Below are 21740 nucleotides of genomic sequence, written 5' to 3'. Positions count from 1 at the left end.
TTCCAAGTCTGATTTTTTCTGTTAGAAATCTGCTTTGTCTGGACATCATGGCCTTCCACTCCTGCTTTTGCTCCATTATTGCACATTCCTGTGTGACCTTGACCTCCTTCATACTCTGATAGAGCTTCCTGAATGTCTTGGTCATCTTCCCCTCAATGAATTCTTTTCTTGTACTATCTCTGGCTCATCTTTCTTACTTATAGGTATTCCTGTATTATATATATTTCTCAAATATTCCTTCATTTTTGACTTACTATTAAGGATCACTGAACCAGCTACCTGTCAACTTGAAATAAACACAAGAAACCTGATGACTTCACAGGACATGTCTGCAGAACCTCATAAAAAGACTCCGTGAGACCTATCATACCTAACATTGCATTCCCTGAGGTTCATGTGGATACAACGGATGTTCCTGGAAGGCAGCTAGGAAGAGTTGCCAGGAACTTGGAAGTCCTGGCTCAAAGCTAAAAACCTTAATGGCAAAGTCTCCTATATTCCTGACTATTGCCAATTGGATATCAATTAATCAAATTTTATTAAGCTCCTACTCTGTGTCAGGCACAGGGCTAAACCCAAAGGAGATAAGAGGCAAAAAAAAATAGATCCTGCCCTCAAGGAACTTATGATTTAATGGAAAGGAAACCAAGCACACACAAAAATCTACAAACAAGCTATATACAGAATGAATAAGAAATAGTTTACATAAGGAAGGCACTAGAACTAAAAGGAATTGGGGAAGGCTGCCTGTTGAAGATGGGATTTAAAGGAAGTCTGAGAGATCAGTAATTGGAGCATAGAAAATTGGGAGTTAGAGTTTCCAAAGAGAAAGGAGGATTTGTGATGTAAATACCTAAGAAGATACTATCTGAGAATCTCTGGACCATGACTAAAAAGAGCAAGATAATTTAAGACTCCTCAATTAAAAGGGCTAAAAACTAGAAGAGAGGTGGAAAATTGCCTACAAATATTTGTTAAATTAGTACTTTAAAACAACAAGAACAATATATGACAAAGATTATTCCTAAAAAACAAGTAATTCACAATATCTGAGAAGAAAACTAGCTTTAAGACCCATGACTTCAGATATGGACACAAAGTATGGGCAAAAACTAAGAGAGATGGAGCCCAGATTCAGAAGTAGACATCTTAGCACAGTAAGACAAATTTAACCCGGGAGACTTAAATGCAGCTGTGGAAGATCGTGCCTTATTCAGAAAGGAGCCACATACATCGAAGAGGCGATGGAGGTAGACTTGTGCACTAAGAACTAGTAAGATGAGGAATCCAGGAGCCCAGCTCTCCAAGCGAAATCCTCTCCAGCGCTTTCAAGCCACTCTTTTGATCCCCTGCTTACCACTGGAAGTGCTCCGGTTTGTAGATAACTTAGGGATGGCAAAGTCACAGATTTTGAACTAGAAGGAGCATCTGAGGTCACTTACTTCAAACCCCTCATTTTACAGAGGAGCAAACTAAAGTCCAGAAAAGTAAAAGCCAAAGCAGCATGAACAGTAACATTAAGTCAATAACAGAGCTGGGTTTGGAGCCGTATGTCCCTTGTCTCTCCGCCTAACACTCTTTTGGTGATTTCCTGGACTAAGCACACAGTCTGACTAGAACGGAGAGTTTACATTAATAACCTTCGATGTTGGGATTCGTGTCGAGTTAGTGTCTGTGCTAAGATTGTAATACTGACTGAAGTGAGCCCTTTCCTCTAATGCCTTTTGACATGATAAACTTGGATGTGACAGGACAATGGGAAAGCTTCCTCGGAGGATGATGTGGAATTGGAAATGAAGGGGATAGAAACATCCTGATTTAACGTTTTCTTAAGTGTTTGTGTTAGTATCGTGCTCCCGACTCTCTCCTCAATGTCACTTCTCAGGTAAACATGACGGGCTTATTTCAGATGCATATCATTGGCCGGTTCTTTTTGCAAATATATGTACATATGACTCTCCTATAATTATACGCTCACATGTGAATCCAGTCTGTGATAGGCATTATGGCAGGCTGTGGGAGAGGTGCAAATTTCCAGTTCAAAAGTTGATTTAAACCACTAATTCAGACATAGAACCTAAGTGGTACAGATGGCAAAGTTAAACTAACAGAGTAATGACTCATAGTAAGTTTTTAAATGACTAGCCTTAAATCAACCACCTCTGTGTGCCTCAGTTTCTTTATAAGTCATAGATGATAATGTAGCCATCCTGTTTATCTCCATGAGTGACATAAAGGGTCAAATCGATAATAGGTGGGAAAGCCCTGTAGAACATAAGTACTTATACCCATAAAGCTCACAGATAAAGGGAATCTCACTCATCCTGCTGCTTCAGAGGAGCCCCTCTGCCCCCTGGATACTTCAGTCTCCTGCCCAAGACCTTCCCACCGGCCTGTAAAGACCTCCACGGAGGCTAGGCCTCCTTATGCCCGTGTTTGACAGCCTTCACATGCGCTGACTTTGATGCTGCTAGTCCCCCTGGGGTTTGGGGGAGTGACCCTCTGTTGGACGGCCTCCTTCTCTCCCCTCCAGCCAATGGCGGTGGCCAGCTTGGTCAGACAAGCTGGCAGAAAATAGATGCTCAAGTGCCCTTTGCCAGACCCCCACAGCCCCTCCCTCCAACTACACGTTTGTCCCTGGAGATGAAATGAGCAGAGCCATGCTGAAGGGCAGGCAAGACCCAGGATAGAATATGCCAGGAGGGAGAGAGAGGGCAGCAAGAGGAAACTTGGGCACTGTTAAATCGAGTCACAAGGAGCCAAATTGTCTGCCATGTGGGAAGCTTCCTAAGGAAGGAAGTGACAAGTCGGGGGCAGCTTTTTCCAATGCAGGATTACTTTCTGGGAGTGATTCTTGGTTGCAAGCCTAGATCTTTTTGCCTTTCGGAATAGCATATTTCTATTTATTTTTTATGGATGAAATGCATTGAGAAGCAGACAGTTTTATGGTCTCATATTTGTTACAGAGTGTCTTTTTCTTCAGTGGGGAAGGAAAAGAAAAGAAATGGTCATTGGACAAAATAATATATTGAGTAGGATATACAAATACTTCTTCCATGAGCTGCATAAAAATCTGCTTCTCTCTTATTATCCCTTTGCAGAATAAGATTCATTTTCTTATTTAGAAATCCCAGGTCATCGGGAGAATGGGCAGCAACAGGCCATTTAAATCTCTCAAAGGCAGAAGAAAAAGTACAAGAACATTCAATAAAGCATATGCTGAAAATCAGACAACCACTATTTCGCGGTGTCATCCAAGTGATAAATAGAAGGAACTTTACAGATGAGACATGCGTTCTTCTTGTTTTACAAATGAGGAAATTGAGACTCAGAAAAGGAATGTGCTTTGCCTCAGGTGCCACAAGGGACAGATCTGGAATTTGAATTTGGATCCTCCAACTTGGAATTCAGGGCTCTTTCCTCTGTATCATGTAGCATTTCCCGACTGTGCCACAATGTAACTTACTGTTGGTGAATCCAGTCCCGATTAATAGAAAGTCTTGTCTGTGGTCCCAGACATTTCAAAAGAGTGATACTTTTCTCTAGGAAATATTCCATTCAGTATGTAGTTTTGGAGGTTTCCTCTGTGCCCAACTCCCAGGATACACTGAGAGACAAGAATTAGTACCTGTCCAAAAGATCTACATGGAGAGAAGAAGGGCTATTGAGCAAAACTCTCTTAAACCAAAGGATCTTTTGCTCTTAGAAGCAATGTCACTTGTCACATTGTGCCCTTTGAATCACCCATTCACAGATCTGCCTTAAAAACTGCATGGAGGCAGTAACACGTCAATTACTAGATACATTTTTACATGAGAAAATTTCATCTATGACTTAAAACTTTCTCCATTCATGTAAGTGCAATTTCCTCCAATGAGGGATCCCTAAAATCTTAGCCCCAGATATTGCAGCTCCCCAAAGAATCAGGGAAAAGGCACTAGAGAAAAAAGGATTTCTCCCTCCCTCCCTCCTTTCCTTCCTTCCTTCCTTCCTTCCTTCCTTCCTTCCTTCCTTCCTTCCTTCCTTCCTTCCTTCCTTCCTTCCTTCCTTCCTCCCTTCCTTCCCTCCTTCCTTCCTTCCTTCCTCTCTTTCCCTCCCTCTCTCCGTCTCTTCCTTCCTTCCTTCCTTCCTTCCTTCCTTCCTTCCTTCCTTCCTTCCTTCCTTCCTTCCTTCCTTCCTTCCTTCCTTCCTTCCTTCCTTCCTTCCTTCCTCCCTCCCTCCCTCCCTCCCTCCCTCCCTCCCTCCCTCCCTTCCTTCCCTCCTTCCTTCCTTCCTTCCTCTCTTTCCCTCCCTCTCTCCGTCTCTTCCTTCCTTCCTTCTTTCCTTCCTTCCTTCCCTTCTTCCCTCCCTCCCTGAGTGCTCTTTCCTTCCTTCCTCAGGGATCAGCCACGTTTGGCACAAACTTGGACCTTGGAGCTGCCGGCTCTTCGCAGCCTCAGCAAGGACGGCTCCCTGTGGATGGCCTCTGAAGTCCAAACCCTTTCCTTTCCCCTCTGTTTCAGGGCTTGGTCATTGAACGTCTGGGGCGCAGACCTCTTCTCATTGGCGGCTTTGGGCTCATGACGCTCTTCTTTGGGATCCTCACCGTGACTCTGACGCTGCAGGTACGGAGCACTGCTTGGGGGTGTGCAGTAACACTGGGATGCGCAGTACACTGGTCCAGGTCACATGACCGATTCTGTGTCTGCAGGGGAGCCTGCTGAGAAGGGGAATGACGAAGCTGGGCGTACTGGTCTCCACTCACCAGCCAAGGGCTTTCTGAAGCACCATGTTCAGCCGGAGTAATGGCCGGTGTCGGTCCTTCTAAGTTTAGCTAACCCATTGGCTCTGTGGTTCTTTGAGAGAGATGGCAGAGTCACTGCAGGATGACTGATCAAAAAAAAGATAAAAGTGGAGCCACAAACTCCTGAGGAGGAGAAGGCCGAATGTCAGGGGCAGAGACGCCTGGACAGGGCAGCAGGACCGGGGGTGCTTCCTTGGCCCTGTCCTGCTTCCCCTCCCGTGAGCTTCTGAGCTTCTCTGGGGTTCAGCTTCCTGGTCTGCAGGAGGAAGGGCTGTGGCTAGGAGCCAGAAGTCCATTTCTAGTTCTGGATTCCGTGATGAGCAGCAACCTCCGGGGAGGGAGGGATGCTGGGAAAGGCTCAAAAGGGGAAACCAAAGCTGAAGGGAGTTGTGATGGCAGCTGAACCTCAGTGGAAAAGGAAGGTGGAAGACCAGACTGGAGAATGGTACAGCTAAGTCGCAGCTAATACGATAAGAGCTTGAGGAGGGCTCACCGAGCGAGAGGGCAGTCGCCCTTGGAGGCAGAGACTTTGAGTTGCTAGGGCAGGTGTTGACCAGGGTGCCTGTTGGGAGATTGCATCATTAGTTCTGTCCCCAAACTGGGGAATTGGAAGAGAGAGGGGCCGAGGATTTTAGGATGATCCACCACGCTGCCTCGTCACAGGGAACTATGAGGTGGGTAGGGAGCCGTCTTGTGTCAAAGGTGGTACTTAAGATATAACACACACATGCTTCCACACATACATGTTTGTACAGAACTTTATAGCTATATAACATACATACACATCTGTAACCTACATATAATATACATTCACATATGCATGTGTGTATACACACGTTACATCGCATGCTTTTATAAAACAAGTTTTATGTATTAAGTACATTTCAAGTATATGCTATGTATTAAATATAAAGTTTGAGATAACAAGTTAGAATCAATAATGGAGGACGATCTCTTGGGACTTTGCATCTCTGAATAGAATCATTTATTTGAAGAATTAGAATTTCAAAGGGCTGATATCATTTGTGGGGGTTTCAAAACCCGAGGCCGTCCTGGCTATGATTGTCTATTATGCGCAGGAGCAGGTGTTCAAGTTTTCATTTTGCCCTCCGGGGTATCCTAGGGAGCCAGTGAAGTTTGCTGAGTGGTGGAGTGCCTTGCTCGGTCTGTGTTTCCAATAAATCTCTTTGGCTGCCATTGCAGCTGAGAGAGACAGAAAGCCTAACGATTACAAAACGATCTCATTAATCCAGTGAAGGGTCTTAAAAGAGATTGTAGCTGTGGGAGCCAAGAGAAGAAGTCAGATGTCAGAGGTATAAGCATCTCTGAAAAGGGCCGATTAGATGTATGGGGTAAGGGAGACTGAGGCATTGAAGATGATGTGAATGTTATGAACCTTAATAACTGGGAAAATGGGGGGGACCTTCAGTAGAAAAAAAGGAAAGAAGGAATTGTGGGGCCGGGGAACAGATAACAAGGATAACCAGGGCTCTAGGAGACGTCCAGCTTGAAATGTCCGGCAGGCAAATGTCTGGTAGTTGTTGGTCCTGGCGAGGAGCTCAGGAGAGAGACTGCTCTGGATGCAGAGACGGGGAGTTCTCCGACGATCATAAACTCCATGGCTCTCACCGAGAAGGAGCGTGAGAGGAGAAGAGCCGGTATGGGGCACATGAGCAATGAAGAAGTGACCAGAGGAGACCATCCAGGAGCCATGTGACAGAGAGGAGGAGAGCCAGAAGAAATGGCCTCACGCAGAGAGAGTGGAGGTTCCAAGTCAGAGCTGACCCAGAGAAAACTTGCCTTGCCTACAGTGTGTAGTCTGGACTGAAGTGATGTGAGGCTGGGGGCCCATCGAGGGCTTTCTTTGTGCCCTCAGTGCTCAGCAGAGCAGAGGGGCCGAGAGAGGAGCTCACGTTTGGTGCATTGAAGCTAACTGCAGGGGACGCGAGAGACCACCAGCCAGGGATTTGTTGGCTCCCTCAGAAGTCAGGCTGAACAACACCTGAGGGAGTATTATCCTGACTGGGGGCAAGGGTCAGGACTCCTCCCACCTGCAAAGCTTCTGCTGTGGCTCTCTTAGGGGCTCTCTCGGAGTTTCATGAACTGGAATCCCCGGGCCTGAGTCCCTTCCATGAATGCTTCAGAGAGGGATCTAGCTTGTGTGCCTGGCTCTGTGCTAAAGCCTGCCCAGCTATTCTGCGTGATGGCAACCTGTGAGAGGCCGTGGGCTGGAGCGCTGTCCTCAGGAAGACCAAGTTCTGCCGCTGACACATCCTGGCTCTAGGAAAGTCACTTAACAGCTCAGTTCTCCAGGGAGCTTTCCAGCAGGAAACTTTGTAAAGTGCTGACTTGCATCACTAAGAAGGTGTTTCCTCTCCTGGGAGGCGTTTCCTGGGACCAGAAACCACAGGTCCATCTCCATCCCAGTCACCTGAGATTCCTGAAACCCAGATAACTATAATGTAGACCAGTGGTCCTCAAACTGTTTAAATAGGAGCCAGTTCACGGTCCCTCAGACTGTTGGAGGGCCGGACTATAGTAAAAATAAAAGCCCACACTCTGTCTCCGCGCCTCAGCCCGTTTGCCATAACCGGCGGGCCGCATAAACGTCCTCAGCCTGCAGCATCTGGCCCTTGGGCCGTAGTTTGAGAACCCCTGGCATAGATGATTCCATGGTGAGTTCATAGAGAAGCGCCAGGGTAGAGGGAGGAATTTGGAAGCAGGATCCCCGAGTTCCAGTCCAAACTCCAGCACTCAGCAGCAGATTGGGGTCCTGGTCACATCAGGACCCCATCTACTGTAGTGTTTGTTGGAGTAATTTATGAGCCCTCCCCTCACCCCAGCCCTGCCAAGGAAATAAGGCAACGGGTTTGATCTGCATATTAAAAATAAGGAAGCTGAGATTGAGCAGGGTGAGTCGTTGGGCCAGGGTCACCCATGCAGGATGGGGATCCAAAGTGAGTTCTGACCCCAGATCCCTCGCTGCCCCAATCACAGCACTGGGCTGAGAGCACGAGCCGATCCTCCATGAGAAATGCTGCCTTGCATCCTACTCCAGGAGTGTGACCCGTGCTCACTCCACCAGCACAGGAGCCACCCTGCTTTCTCCTTCCACCCCAACTAATTGCCGCCTCCACGTGCCAGACTGGCAACACAATTACTCACTTCCCTGTCTCTGTTGGCTGCCCAATTACCAAGCCAACGTTTGGGTTCAGACAGTGCAGGAGAGAGTGATTGAAGAAGGAGAAGAGAGAGAATTGAAGAGCTTGGGGGTGAGCCAGAAGCAGTCCTGATGCCCACAAGGTCACAGCCACTAGAGGCCTTTGAATGTCATCCCGACCCCGGAGACAAGTTCAGGATGCCCAAGACCTCGCCTCCTCCAATTCATTTAATTTTAAACGGTCCCTGCTGCTCCCCAGCACAGTGTAAGCACCAGCAGCTCGTGGTAGTAAATGAGATGAGTAGACGGGCTGAGAATTCAAAGCTGGCCGTCCCCATTGGCTCCCTGCGTGCCCCCCAAAGCTCTCGGCGGTACAAAGTGGGCTTGGTCATGTCCACGGCACCTTCCTCAGGGCTCCCACGTGCATCTCCAGAAATGGCTTGTTCTGCGGTTTGTGTCTTTGAGACCCAGAATTTTCCTGGATGCTCAGAACCTAGCACTGAACCTCAGAATCTTAACTAAATGCTTGTGGAATTAAACGGAACCAAAGGTGTTTTTGAGTCACCTGTGCGTTCTGCTCTTTGCTGGGCACTGTGGGGTAAAAAAGAAATACATGACAGAAGCCTGGGAGACAGAAGTCCCCAGCCAATTTTAGTAATTGGGCTAAAATCCCTAAAAGTCATGATTATTTCTCCTTTGTTGAATGCCCCTCAGGTTCTTGATGTTTCCAGAAAAAGGCAATCATAATTCGGCAGTATCTGATGAAAAAAACTGATAATATTGCCATTTAGTGAAAGGAAATTATGAAGCAATGTGATTGTACAGTTAACCATACAGTGATGCATGAAGCATGAAGTAATGTGATATGGCAGATTTACCATCTGATTATCTTGGACATAAAAGGTTACCATCAAGCGCAGTTTGATTGGAGGTCAACTTTGTTAATTGTCATTTTCCTGGGGCTAGAGCCATAAGATTTAGAAGGGAGCTTAGAATCAGCAAGAAATGAAGCTCTCTTGGGACTTTGTTTTTCTGATGCATGCAATCAATTCTTTTCAGAATGAGGACTCCAAAGGACTAAAGTCTTAGTTCATCTGGGTTTCTAAACCATTCAGAATTATTACCGTCTGTTAATAATAGCTTATATTTATATAGTGCTTTGCAGATAAGGAAAATAATTGAAATGAGTCACCTTTCCAAGGTCACACTGCTATCAAGTTGGCCAGCCAAAATTCATACCGACTTTAAGTCCAGGACTACTTTCATTTCAAGGATCTTCATAGAATTTTGTATTGTTCGGAACTTCCAACTAAGGGTCATAATTTGTAGATGAGGAAGGCAAGGAGCAGAGAGGTTAAATGCTCTGTTGCCCAAAAGACGTGAGCAATAGATTACCAGCCTGGCACTGGAACCCAGATCTCCTAGCTCCAAGTCCCATACTCTTTCCTCCACACCGTGATCCCATTGCTTGCAAAACTGCTCTCATCATTGGGATACAACAGCACCTTTTTCAGCCTTCATTAGGTTTCAGTAGAACAAGTGGGGAGAAGGAAATTGTGGTTATTGCCTCCAATGGGAGCAATTCACCTACATCTTTTCCCATCCCCAGCGGTAGAGCTGGGATTTCATACATTGTCCTCTGAATCTATCTCCAGCATCCATTTTTCTGCTCATTCTTTCCCACTTGCTTAGAAACATAGAGAAGATCTCTGACTGCTGGTGTTTTTTTTTTACCAGCTCCAAGATCAATTCTGTCCATCTCCCAATCAATCAGAAAGCATTTAGTCCAGACACTGTGCTACGCGGTGAAGATACAAAGAAAAGCAAAAGCGGTTCCTGTCAGCAAAGAGCTTTCAGATCAAGAGGAGACAAAGAGAGAAATTAAAAGTTACACGTCAGCTACCAAGAGGGTAGAGGGAAAGGAGACCGAGGGAAAGAAAAGTCGAATGCTTAGGGGGATTGGAAAGCATCCCGCAGAAGATCATATATGAGCCGAGTCATAAACAAAGCCAGATCTCAAGAGTTGGCATAGAGGAGGGAGAACATTCCAGAGAAGGAGAAAGGTCAGGACAAAAACAGGAGTTTGAAGATGGATATATATTCCAGGGAATTATTTGTATAAAGATCAGTGAGCCCATGGGAGCTGGTGAGAGCACCAAGAAACACTGTAGAGAGCAAGGAAAAGGAGCCCAGGATGGAGGCTTGGGAGACAATCAGAGTCACTATATTTTTATATGCCATTGTTCGGGGCGTGACAAGGCTGAAGGCCCAGCAAGGGCACTGAGAAAGATTGGTTAGAGCAGGAGAACAAAGAGAGACCAAAAAGCCTCCAGGAGGAGAAGGCCATTAACCAATCAAATGCTGCGTAGGAGTTCAGAAGGAGGAGGACTGAGAAAAGCTCTTAGGTTTGGCATCTGGTGATATTGGAGAGAGCCAGAGTATCATGGGCTTGGAAAAGTGGGAGTGGAAGCCCTGATCGAGCTTAGTGGGAAAAACAAGGAGAGCTAGAGGACAACAGCCCGTGGAGATGGTAGGACGAGAAGAGGGAATGTTGTAGACGAGAGGGGAGAAGCTGAGAGACAGGGAGGGGTGTTAGAGAAAGAAGGATGACGGGAAGGGCACAAGAAGCCACCAAGGTAAAGGCTGGAGGAATGCTGAAAATGTCCACAAGAGCCGTGGCATGTGTGGAACTGGGAATCCATTAGAAAGGAGCAGGAGGATTCTTTTTATGCCACTGGTTCCCAAAGGAGACGAGGAACAGCGATCTTTAATGTACCCAGTCAGCCTGGCTCTGTGGCGCTGGCTCTGTTAGCAACATGTGAATAGGAGCACCGGAGATGGACGGCAGAAGTCCAGGATTGAGATTTAACTTTGCATGACAAAGAGCCAAGGGGTTTGGGAAAAGAGAATGCAGTCAGTGAGGCTGAAAGTAAGTGAATGAAGGATAACCAGTTTGGGAGTGAGAGCCTTGGGAAAGTATTAAGGGGTGGAAGTTCCAGTGAGGATGAAGAATAGTGTTTGGAGTCTAAAGGCATAGAAAAATCTGGAATGAAAAAAGATTATCATCAGATAAAGGAGTTCACTGATGTGGAAGTGGAACATTTATGGGTGATGGTCAGAATACATATGACCATCTCTGTGTGTAACTGAGAGAGAGTGAAAGAACTCATCAGGGAAACTGAGTAGATTGAGGAACTGGAAAATTAAGCAATTTGAAAGAATGTCGATCTCTAGGCGGAAGTCCCCTGAAATGAGGGCAGAAGTTGGGTTATAAAGAACAGACACTAAATTCATTAAGAGAGGAGAGAGAATGACCTGGGGGCAATAGGTAATGTCCACCATGGAAATAAATTTGTATGTCACAAACTTCAAAGGAATAAAAGCTGTTAAATGATGTTGATGGAGGGAAAGTCTGGAATGGGGATCAAGAAATATTCCCATTCCTTCAGTACAACCTGAAGTAGTCAAGGTATGGTTAGTATAAGAGAAACCCATTCTTGCTACATCCCTAGATCTGAAGAAGCTCCTCCATTATGAGGAAAACAGAAATGTCAAGTGTCCTCTCCAGGCAGAGAGGAGAAATACATTCAATTCAAGGTATTTATTAAGGGTTTTACAGTCTTTGGAGCACTGTACTGGGCAATGGGGGAGAAATCAAGATAATGAGATGAACCTCGGGGAGCTTCGAGTCTAATGGGACTCAAAGATATAATCACAGAGAGCTGCAGTACACAGTAACACGGGGTGAATATAACAGAGCAATGGGTGACAAAGTGATGTGTGAGGTCTGAAGGAGAACAATCGTTTCCAAGCAGAGAGCTCTTTGGCGAAGGTTGAGTTCAATTTTAAAGGAGGATTGAGGGTTCCTCAAGTAAATCAGGTGGAGGGAGACACAGGGAAAAGCTTGCACCTGGGTATGTACAGGAGGGCACACGGAATGCTTGTTAGTAGAGTCTAATTTGGCTGAAGTATGTAGTATATATGGAGTAGATATTGGAAGGAATATTTGTGGACTAATGGAAAGGGAGGATGGAGCCCAAGGGTAGAAGATTTTGGCTTTGCAAAATATTAAGCTGAATTCAGCGAGAATTCAGAGCAAGATTTCTACCAGCAGCAAGGGGGCATTTTGAAAATGATGATTTCCAAACAAGAATGTGCCTAATTAAAGGAGCTTAGGGAAGCACTTTGATAAATTGGGAGTGGAGACAGTCTTTACTTAAGTTAAAAAAATGAAGATCTGAAATGCTACGCCCCCAAGATGGCCACCTAACAGTTGGACGAATTTGTCTTCTCACTGATTTTCATGCTCTAATTTTTCCATTAAATCAATAATTTAGCATCCCATAGACACGCCTTCACTCAAAGTCTTGCTGGGAAAAGAAGCCGGCTCATCTCTTTGATCTCATCCTTTCCTCACTGGAGACTATTGTCAATGCTTCCTTTCAGGACAAGGCTCCCTGGATCCCCTACCTCAGCATTGTCTGCATCCTGAGCATAATTGCCTCATTCTGCAGCGGACCAGGTAAGGTGTTCTTCTTCCCCCAATAAATCTGTTCTTGTTCAGCACCTAGCTCCAGCATTTGTAAAAGCATGGGGCACTCCATTCAGTTCAGCCAGCATTTATCAAATATCTAGGACGTGCAAGGTGCTGAATCGGGTCCTAGGGATACAATGACAAAAATGACAAGCATTTCCTGACCTCGAGGAGTTTGTGGTCAACCAGGAGGGTACGAGGTGGAAAAATCACTCACAAACACCTGAGAGATGAGGGAAGGCTTTGCTAAGAGATCCTGGGGTCTTTAAAATGTATTCATTTATTCATTTGCTTGCTCATGCAAGCATTTAATTTCTCTCCCTTTCCCATCATGCCCTTAATTGAACAATGTAACAAAAGAAAAAGAAAATTCTCATAACAAACTGGCCATGTCCACAGCCGTGGCCCACCACTCTCCTGTCAGGAGGTCAGTGAAATGGCCTGTTTTCAGTCCTCTGCACTCACTGTTTGTCATTACATCTTTAAAGTAATTTTTCTTTATGGCACTGTTGTCATTGTATAATTGATTCCCCTTTGCATTTGTTCTTAGAAGCATTTCCATTTTCCTCAGAACCTCACTTTGTCATTTCTCATGACACAAAAATGTCCCGCCGTTTCCCAATAGTGGGTAGGCCTTTACTTTTCATTTGGGATGACTACAAAAGAAACTGCCACTTTGATTTTTGTACGTCTCCCTCCTTTGATCTCTTTGAGGGAGAGGAGAGATTTGGGTCAAAGGGTGTTCACAGTTTAGTTACCTCTGGAAGCATGTCTAGATTATTCTCCGGAGTAGCTGGACCAATTCCCAGCTCCACCCACGGTGTATCAGCACGCTGGACTTCCTCCAGCTTCTTGCCCAGCTGTCATTTGCTTCTGTTGTCCTCTTTGACACTGATGAAAGGAAACCTAAGAGTTGCCTTAGTTTGTATTGCTCTAATAATTATTTGGAGCATTTTTTTCATATACTTGTTGACAATTTGGCTTTCTTCCTTTTAAAATCACTTGCTCATATTCTCTGACCATTTGTCCATTGGGGAACAGGGTGAATTCTTATAAACCCTAGGCAGTTCTTTACGTACTTTGAATATGAGACTCTTATGAGAGAAACCTGCTACAGAGAGCTTTTTCCCCAGTTGCCTGTTTCCCTTCCCATGTAAAACTACATTCAGTTTGTTTAGGGAAAAAGTCTTCAGTTTCACAGGAACAAAACTGTCCATTTAATCTTCTGCCATCCATCTTCTCTTTCCATAAGTCTAAAATGTTATTTCTTACTTGGTGCTCTGATGTCACTCTGTATCCATTTGGGATTTATCTTGGCGATTCTGGATTCTCGAAGGCTTTTGATCTGGGAAGTAGACGGTGTAGCAGGGCCATGTCTGGACCAGATAAAGGGCCCAAGCATCTGCCATTCAGGAAACTGTGGGTTGTGTCATCATCACAAGTTTGGCCAGCAGGGGACAGATTATGTTTGGATCCAGAAACTCATAAAGACATAAATGCACATTGCGGTGAGCATTACCTTTGCACATATTTTGTGTGTTCTTACATATATACATGTGTGCCCCAAGGGAGCATCAACTCCTCGAGGGCAAGAGATGTTTCCTTTTAGTCTTTGCACTTTCATGCAGGACCCTGCACTGAATAAGTATTTAATGATCAGTGAAGGGGATGCTGCACTCACTGAACACACACACACACAATTGAAGAACTGGAGTCTTGAAGTCTTTCATTTCTCCTGTTCCCAAACCCTGCCACTCACCACCTTTGCCCACCCTTTTTCATTTGATTCTAACTCCCGTGTAATACTCTTTTTAAAAAACGACCAACTACATCCCATATAAAAGTATAGAACACAGACCTGCCAAGTGGTCGGCCCTTACCAAATCTTTCCCTAGGTCCCCTCCTCCACATTTTTGTCTGCATTTCCTTCTCTACAGGCACCAAGGTTCTTGTGCAAAGGGGGCAGATTCTGTGGTGGTGGAGCTAAGGTGGGGTCCACTACAAAAAGGGGGCACCTTCTTTAAGTATTGCTTATTACTTAGGTCCTCACCGGGCATCGGAGAAACATTGGCCACACCTGAGCCAGAGCTATTGTTCTAAAACACCATTTTATAGGGATCGAGGGCCTTGGGTCCACAAGATAAGGCTATGGGACTAGGTAAACTCGAAGGACTTGGGCAGATCATACTCTAAGTTCAATGTTCTAAGGGGCTTTCTCCCTTTCTTGGTTCTAAAGTCCCAGCCATCATTATGTATCCTGCCCTCTCAGGTCCCAGCCAGCTCAGCCATTGTCTGCTTTAACAATCTATGGCCTATACCATTCCATTTTTTATTCTCTAAAATAGTGTGCTTAATGCAAGCAACACGGTCAATCAAATAATCAACTAGTCGTAATAAGTCATCTCCTTTGTTCCTCCTTTGTCGGGTTTTGTACTAGGGACATACATACGCAGAGAAAAATAGTCACTCTTCCGAGGAGCTTACACTCTAATGGCCAAGACATATATATTACATACGGGCTAAACATCAAGAAAACAAACACAAGATGTGAGGGGGAGAGAGTGCTAGCTCTTAAGGAATCAGCAGGAAAGTTTTCCTGTTCAATGATGTCCGAGTCTTGAAGGAGGACAGGACTGCTGTAAGAGGGAGAGCCTTCCAGACCTAGAAGATGGCCAGTGCAAAAGTGTACGAAGACATGAGAAGTACGGTGCCATGGCTCAGGAATACAAGCAGAGCCTTTGGCTGGACCACAGAGTGGGGAAATGAATACCGCAGAATGAGATTGTAAAGAGAGGTGGGGCTGGACTGAGAAGGGCTTTCCACACCTTTAAAAACCGGAGGAAATTGTACTTTATCTTTGAGGCAAGTTCCTGGGGTTTGAGAAGGAAAGTGACTGGTGAGATCTGCACCCCAGGAAAGTGGTTTTTGGCAGCTCTGGGGAGGATCTCCTGGAGAGCCGAGAGGCTTGGGAACCAAGAACAATTCAGAGGACTTTGTTTTTGTCTTTTTTAAGTTCTCATTTTCCCTAGCTATCTATAAGAAAACAACTGTTTTTGGTTATACGTGTGTGTATTCATTTTTTTTTTTACATATTTCCTCATGAGTCATATTGGGAGAGAAAAATCAGAACAAAAGGTAAAAACCATGAGAGGAAAAAAACAGAAGAAAAAGAAAAAAAGTGAAGATTTTTTTTTTACAATAACCAAGGTTGCTTGATGATGCTGAGAGTCTGAAATTGGGAGGTGGCTACGTGACTAGAAAGAAGGGCTTAGATGGGAGAGATGCTGTCAAGGGAAACATGGAGAGACTGAGCAGTTGACCAGCAGTCTGCTATGAAGAGAAAAGGTCACAGAGAACACTGGCCACAACCCCAGGAACCTAGGAGAAAATGCTTTAATGTTTCAGGAACAACCAATCCCTGTGTTTTAAATACTCCCGAGGGCTCCCAGCTGTAGGGCCTTGTGGAACAGGAAAGGACTGGGTCCGCTGCTCCAGAAAACTTTTGTCCCAGGGCATATAGGGAAAATGCATTTGCCCCAGCTGGCAGTCATCCCCCCTCCCATCTGGCTGCTTTGCTTTCCTTCACCTTTCATCGAGGCGGGCACTCCTTTTGTCACTTTGTTGGCAGTGTACAAATTTGTCCTTGGTGAGTCTCAGACAGGGACTAATTAGCAGCACAGAGTCACACAAGATGTCACTTCTCATGAAATCTCAGAACATGAGGGGGAAGCAGTGCAGAGATTATTTTCCTCCAGTTCCTTCATTTGAAAAAAGATCAAAAGGGAGACCTGCTGAAGGAAAATGGTACACAGATAGACAAAAGTGTTATTCCAAATGCAGTAATAGAATGAATAAACCTGATTCTCCCTCTCATCCAGGGAACATTCCTCCCTCCTTCCTTCCTTCACAACCTCCCTTCACAACCTCCCTTCCCTTCCCTTCCCCTTCCTACCTTCCTTCCTTCCTTCCTTCACAACCTCCCTTCCTTCCTTTCCCTTCCCTTCCCTTCCCTTCCCTTCCCTTCCTTTCCCTTCCCTTCCCTTCCCTTCCCTTCCCTTCCCTTCCCTTCCCTTCCCTTCCCTTCCCTTCCCTTCCCTTCCCTTCCCTTGTCCTTCTTTCCTTCCTTCCTTCCTTCCTTCCTTCCTTCCTTCCTTCCTTCCTTCCTTCCTTCCTTCCTTCCTTCCTTCCTTCCTTCCTTCCTTCCTTCCTTCCTTCCTTCCTTCCTTCCTTCCTTCCTTCCTTCCTTCCTTCCTTCCTTCCTTCCTTCCTTCCTTCCTTCCTCCTTTCTCTTTTTATTTATTTTCTTTTAATTTATGGAATAAAACAAGTATCTCCATTGATGCAGTATAATAAAAAGATGATTTTTTCCTAAACATGGAAGGTAGAATAAGAGGGGCTAAAATGCCCCTTCGTCCTCGAGCTCACATCCAGATGCTCGTGTTGCTCCCCCTAGTTCTGCCAAGGGTTGGTGGTCAGCACGGAGAAGGTGCCCCCCGGTACCTAACCTAGGCATGATAGCATGGGGGATGTGCGTTTGTGCTCCGCTGTCGAGGGGAACGCTGCGGAAGTGGGACTGATGCCTGAGCTGGGAATGCTCAATTTTAAGCCACTAATGCATGTTCAGTGCAGGTACGTGCTGTATGGCACCCCAGGACTAACTGGAACGTGGTCCTCAGGACCAGGAGCACTTTGTAGGGGAGATGAGGCGTGCTCGAAAAACTTAGTACAGAGCAGAAGGTGGAAGTGAGGGAAACCTTCATTGGATTAGGAAGCAGCATGGCTCAGTGAGAATAGGAAATACCGGCACTAACATAGCACCGTGTTACTGCAATTATCTAGTTTTATGTAGGAAGCAATAGGGAGTTTATTTTAGGTGAAAAGTTCTCAGTGCTGTCATAATTACTCTCAGCTCTATTTAGGAAAAATTCCCAAGACCTAGACAGAAGTTGAGTTCTCTGCTTAACCATACATTTATATCTCTAATTAACACTTGGACTATTTGTGCCTGAGGCAAAATGCAATTTACTGGAAACATTCAGGTAATTAGGCAGCAGAAAATATTATAGTATGTGTGGATAAATAGGCCCTGGGATGGAAGTTGGAGAAAGAAGCAACTTTTCTCTGGAGCCTTCCATTATCCTGGAGCCTCCACTCCATTTTGCCCACAGTCAAGAAGCAGTCTTTCACACACTGTGACTGTTATTGATCCAAAAAGCTGTGGCGGTCTGGGACACATTCACTTGTAATCATTTGATTCAATTAATAAAAAAATATTTACACCAAGTTAAGGGACTGGCGTCAGATAGGGTACAGTGATAATTAACAACTCAGGTGGCAACTCTCATCAAATTTCTTGTAGCACTATTGGACCTGTCTTTTACAATAACTGACAATCAATAAGCATTTATTGCTTATTTCCAGGCTTCTACTACAGAATGTTCCGAACATTGTGCAAGAGACTAAGTTGACAAATAGAAAAGTGAGATAGCCCCTGTGCTCAAGAAGCTTACCGTCATGTCATTCTTTTTTATGTCATAGTTGACTTGCCCTCCCCAACTGTAAGCCTGGAGAGCAGGACCTGTTGCGCTCCAAGCACCCAGCACAGGTTCTGATCCACACGAAGTGTTTATTAATTGAATAAATGTAAGGCACTGGAGTTTTCAAAACACTTAATATTTACTTTAATAGACATTTAATTATTTAATTAATTGACATTTAATAGAAAAATATGCGAAAGAAGGTAGGGAGATGAGAGACAGAGACATTTACACAGAACTTGGAGTCTTATAGAGTGTTTTACATAGATGTGTGTCTATATACCTATACACATATAATCATTTAATTTTTACAATAACACTATAGGTACCAAAAATTGATAGTTAGAAAATCTTATAAGGCATCCAAGAAGGATCTGGGAATATTTATCTGGTGGAAAAGAGGTTTTGGGGGACATATTTTTCACAAATATTCAAAAAGTTAAGGAGTAATTACATGTACATATGCATATACTGGATATATAAAATATCTGTTTTCTGCTTTACCCCAAAGACAGAAACTGAAGAGTGAATTATAGAGAAAAAGAGGCTAGGGAGCTATATAAGGAAGAACTTATAGAAATTTTAAAAAATGAAATGAGGCAGTTCAAAAATGGTGTGATCCCCATTAAAGTGTGTATGTGCCTGTGTGTATGATTGTGTCTGTGTATGTGTGTAAGTGTGTACATATCTATGTGTGCACGTGATGTATGTGTGTATGTGAGTGTGTTTTTTTAATTATCCCAAGATCCCACAGCCAGGGCAGAGTCAGGAGTCAATTCTAATTCTCTTGGTCTCCAAGTTCAATATTTTTTCCGTCTTTCTCTTGTCTGTTACACGAATACATAGGGTTTTTCATGGATGATCTGCAAGTTGCTTGAAGTAATTTATTCATTTGAGAATGAACATGATTCGAATCTTGTGCCATCCTTATCTGTAACATTTTTTTTCCTGGGGATAACGTTAAGGCATTGACATTCTAACTTATCTGGCTGGTTAACTTTCTAATCCATCCGCCCAGATCAGCTAAATGAGGGCAATGGCAAAACGCTGTCAGAGAGCAGCGAGTGTTCTCGAGCACACAAGGGATGCTCGGCCTTTGCCAAAGCTCTAGCATTGTTCACCTCCTAAGGAACAATAGCCTGCTGCTTCCTCATGAGCCAGGACTTCTTCAGGATTCCCTTAATGTAGCTGTTGGGCACTCTCCCTCACTTTCCTCTGCGTGCAAGACAGTGTTGCCTTCTGGATCCCCAAAGCTCAGCTCAGCCAAAAGCGCTAGTGCCCCCCATTAATATTTCCCATCTTCAGGAAGCAACTAAGTTCTGCCTGAATCTCCCCATGCTAAAAATTGTATTCACTCAATGCTTTCTGAGAAAAGTTTAATTCTTTTTTTAATAGAAAAAGTTCCAAAACTCATTTGGAGTCATTTATTGCTAGGAAGCAAGGAAAATAATCCAGCCACAATCTCATTCCATTTGGATTCTGATTTTTCTGGGATTTTTGTGTATTTTTAAAATTAATAAGCATTTATTTTTATCTCATTAACACCCCCACTCCCACCATGAAGAAAAAAGGAAAAATCATGCAAACACATCCATGCTTTTTTCCATATCCAAAGTGTCTCGTTGGGAATGCTTGTTTCATTATCAAGGCAGCAAGGTGATTCACTGTATAAAACACAAGTCAGGAAGGCTTGAGGTCAAATGTGATCTCGGACACCTATTAGCTGAGCTAATAACCAATTAGTTAGCTAAACAAATCACTTGACCTCAGCTTGTCTCAGTTTCCTCATCTGTAAAAGGGGGGTAATAATAGCACCCACCTCCCAGAGTTGTTGTGAGAACCAGATGAGATAATAATTATAAAGGATTTAGCACAGGGCCTGGTACAGAGTAAGTGCTATGTAAATGTTGTCTATTACTGTTAAATATTATTGCTAGCTGTATGACCCCAGCAAGTTATTAAACTTGCTTGCTTCAGTTTTCTCCTGAAATGGGGATAATATACTTCTGAGATTGTAAGGACCAAATGAGGCCAAATTTGTGACATAATTTGCAAAGTTAAAGCAGGAGATGAATGTAAACTATTACCATTGTTATCATTACTATGTTGTTATTATTATTTAGCTCTCTGTCAGGTAATTTGCAGCTTTCTTTGTTATTATTCTATTTCCTAGTACTTACCATGCTGCTTTACACAGAGTAAAAGTTTCATAAATGCTTTTGCATTCATTCATTAAGTGAACTTAGACCACATGGATTTTTTCACTTTTTTAGCTATTATATATATGGTACTCTTAAGATTAATCTAGAATGAAGTTACAGCAACATGTGGGTATGTATATATGCTTATACACATGTATCATTCATATATATATATTTACATGTTGTTCTCCCCATTAAAACATAAGCTCCATAAGAACAGGAACAGTACTTTTTGGCCTCTCTTTGTATAAGAATTAGGGAAATTTTTTCACACTGAGGTAATTAGAGAAGACTTCTTGGACTTTTTACTGAAATTTGAAGAATGGAGAGGGATTTGTCCAGGGATATGAGAACCTGGAGTAGTGTCAGCCAAAAACAAAGGTGGGAAAACCTGGGGAGTGTTTGAGAATAGGTCCATTTGGGTGGAATTGTTGAGTTGTGATGAGGAATGGTGGGAGGGGGCCAGACATGCAATCTTAGGCTGGTTATCAGGCTAGGGAGTCTAGATTTAGTTGGGGGAGCCCTTGGCTGTTAATGTAGGTCCAGATTGCGGAGGATCGCTATAGGTCTGCAGTGAGCTTACTGATACCGGGCAGTTGTTACTGCTCCTTCGACATATCCAGGTCTAAATATTTCAGGCAGTAAAAGGAGCAAGGAGGGGAGGGTTAAGTAGCTTCTCAGAAGATCTGAACCAGTGAATAAACCCAGTCTGAGTTAGAATTTTCATTTAAGCCCATTAGCTCTCCTAGATTTATGCTAGCTTGATTACCAGTGCATTGACTGAGGAGTCAGGCTCACGATTACTTCCCAGCCAACTAATCCATCATCTGATGAAAAGAACCCTTTGAATATACATTTTTCCATTTAAACAATTTTGGTTTAACTTTTGAGTGGAAAATTAAACATTAATATATATTTTTCCATTTAAACAATTTTGATTTAACTTTTGAGTGGAAAATTAAACATTATTAACATATATATGCATATACATATATATGTATGTATGTATGTTTTATACCACCACCAAGCAGATTCTGATTATATATGTCACTAATGTTCTCTTGACTTCCTTTTATTTTTAAGCTCTGTCAGAAAAACAGAGAAATAGCCAGAATTAGACAGACTGGCAACAGAAATTGGAATGAAATAGAAACAGAAAGAGGCTGACAGTTAAAAGAGATGCAGAGACACGGAATGAGAAGTAGGGGTGGGAACAAAGAGATAGGGAGAAACAAGCATAGGCACCCATAGCCAATGTATACAGACCAAAGAACCTCAATTAAATGTGTTACTATTCATGTAAACTAGATATAAATCTTGACTGAAGAGACATTAATATAAAAGGAAAAGTCATTAAAAATTTCCATCACCTATGATGAAAAATGCTATCAATGGACTCTAATGAGTTGTTTTGATTTTATTCTTTTCTTTTGTTGACAAATATGGAAATATGTTTTGCATGACTGGATATGTCTAACCTTTAGCAAATTGACTGCCTTCTCAATGAGATAGGTAGGAGAGAAAA

At 43.8% G+C, this 21740-nt stretch overlaps 1 protein-coding gene across 3 annotated transcripts in view; it reads left to right on the top strand.

The window, feature by feature from the left end:
* Positions 1–21740, top strand: part of SLC2A9 (solute carrier family 2 member 9) — a 179535-nt gene that overhangs the window by 122832 nt on the left and 34963 nt on the right. For all 3 annotated transcript variants that reach the window (XM_074276072.1, XM_074276073.1, XM_074276070.1), the window contains 2 exons: positions 4503–4604; positions 12390–12465. In XM_074276072.1, the coding sequence (XP_074132173.1) occupies positions 4503–4604; positions 12390–12465 (178 nt within the window). The remainder of the gene's footprint in view (positions 1–4502; positions 4605–12389; positions 12466–21740) is intronic.

Source organism: Sminthopsis crassicaudata, chromosome 6 (genome assembly GCF_048593235.1).
Source record: "Sminthopsis crassicaudata isolate SCR6 chromosome 6, ASM4859323v1, whole genome shotgun sequence".
Classification (NCBI taxonomy): domain Eukaryota; kingdom Metazoa; phylum Chordata; class Mammalia; order Dasyuromorphia; family Dasyuridae; genus Sminthopsis; species Sminthopsis crassicaudata.
The sequence above is the reverse complement of the archived record's forward strand: the minus strand, read 5'-3'. Positions and strand labels throughout refer to the sequence as shown.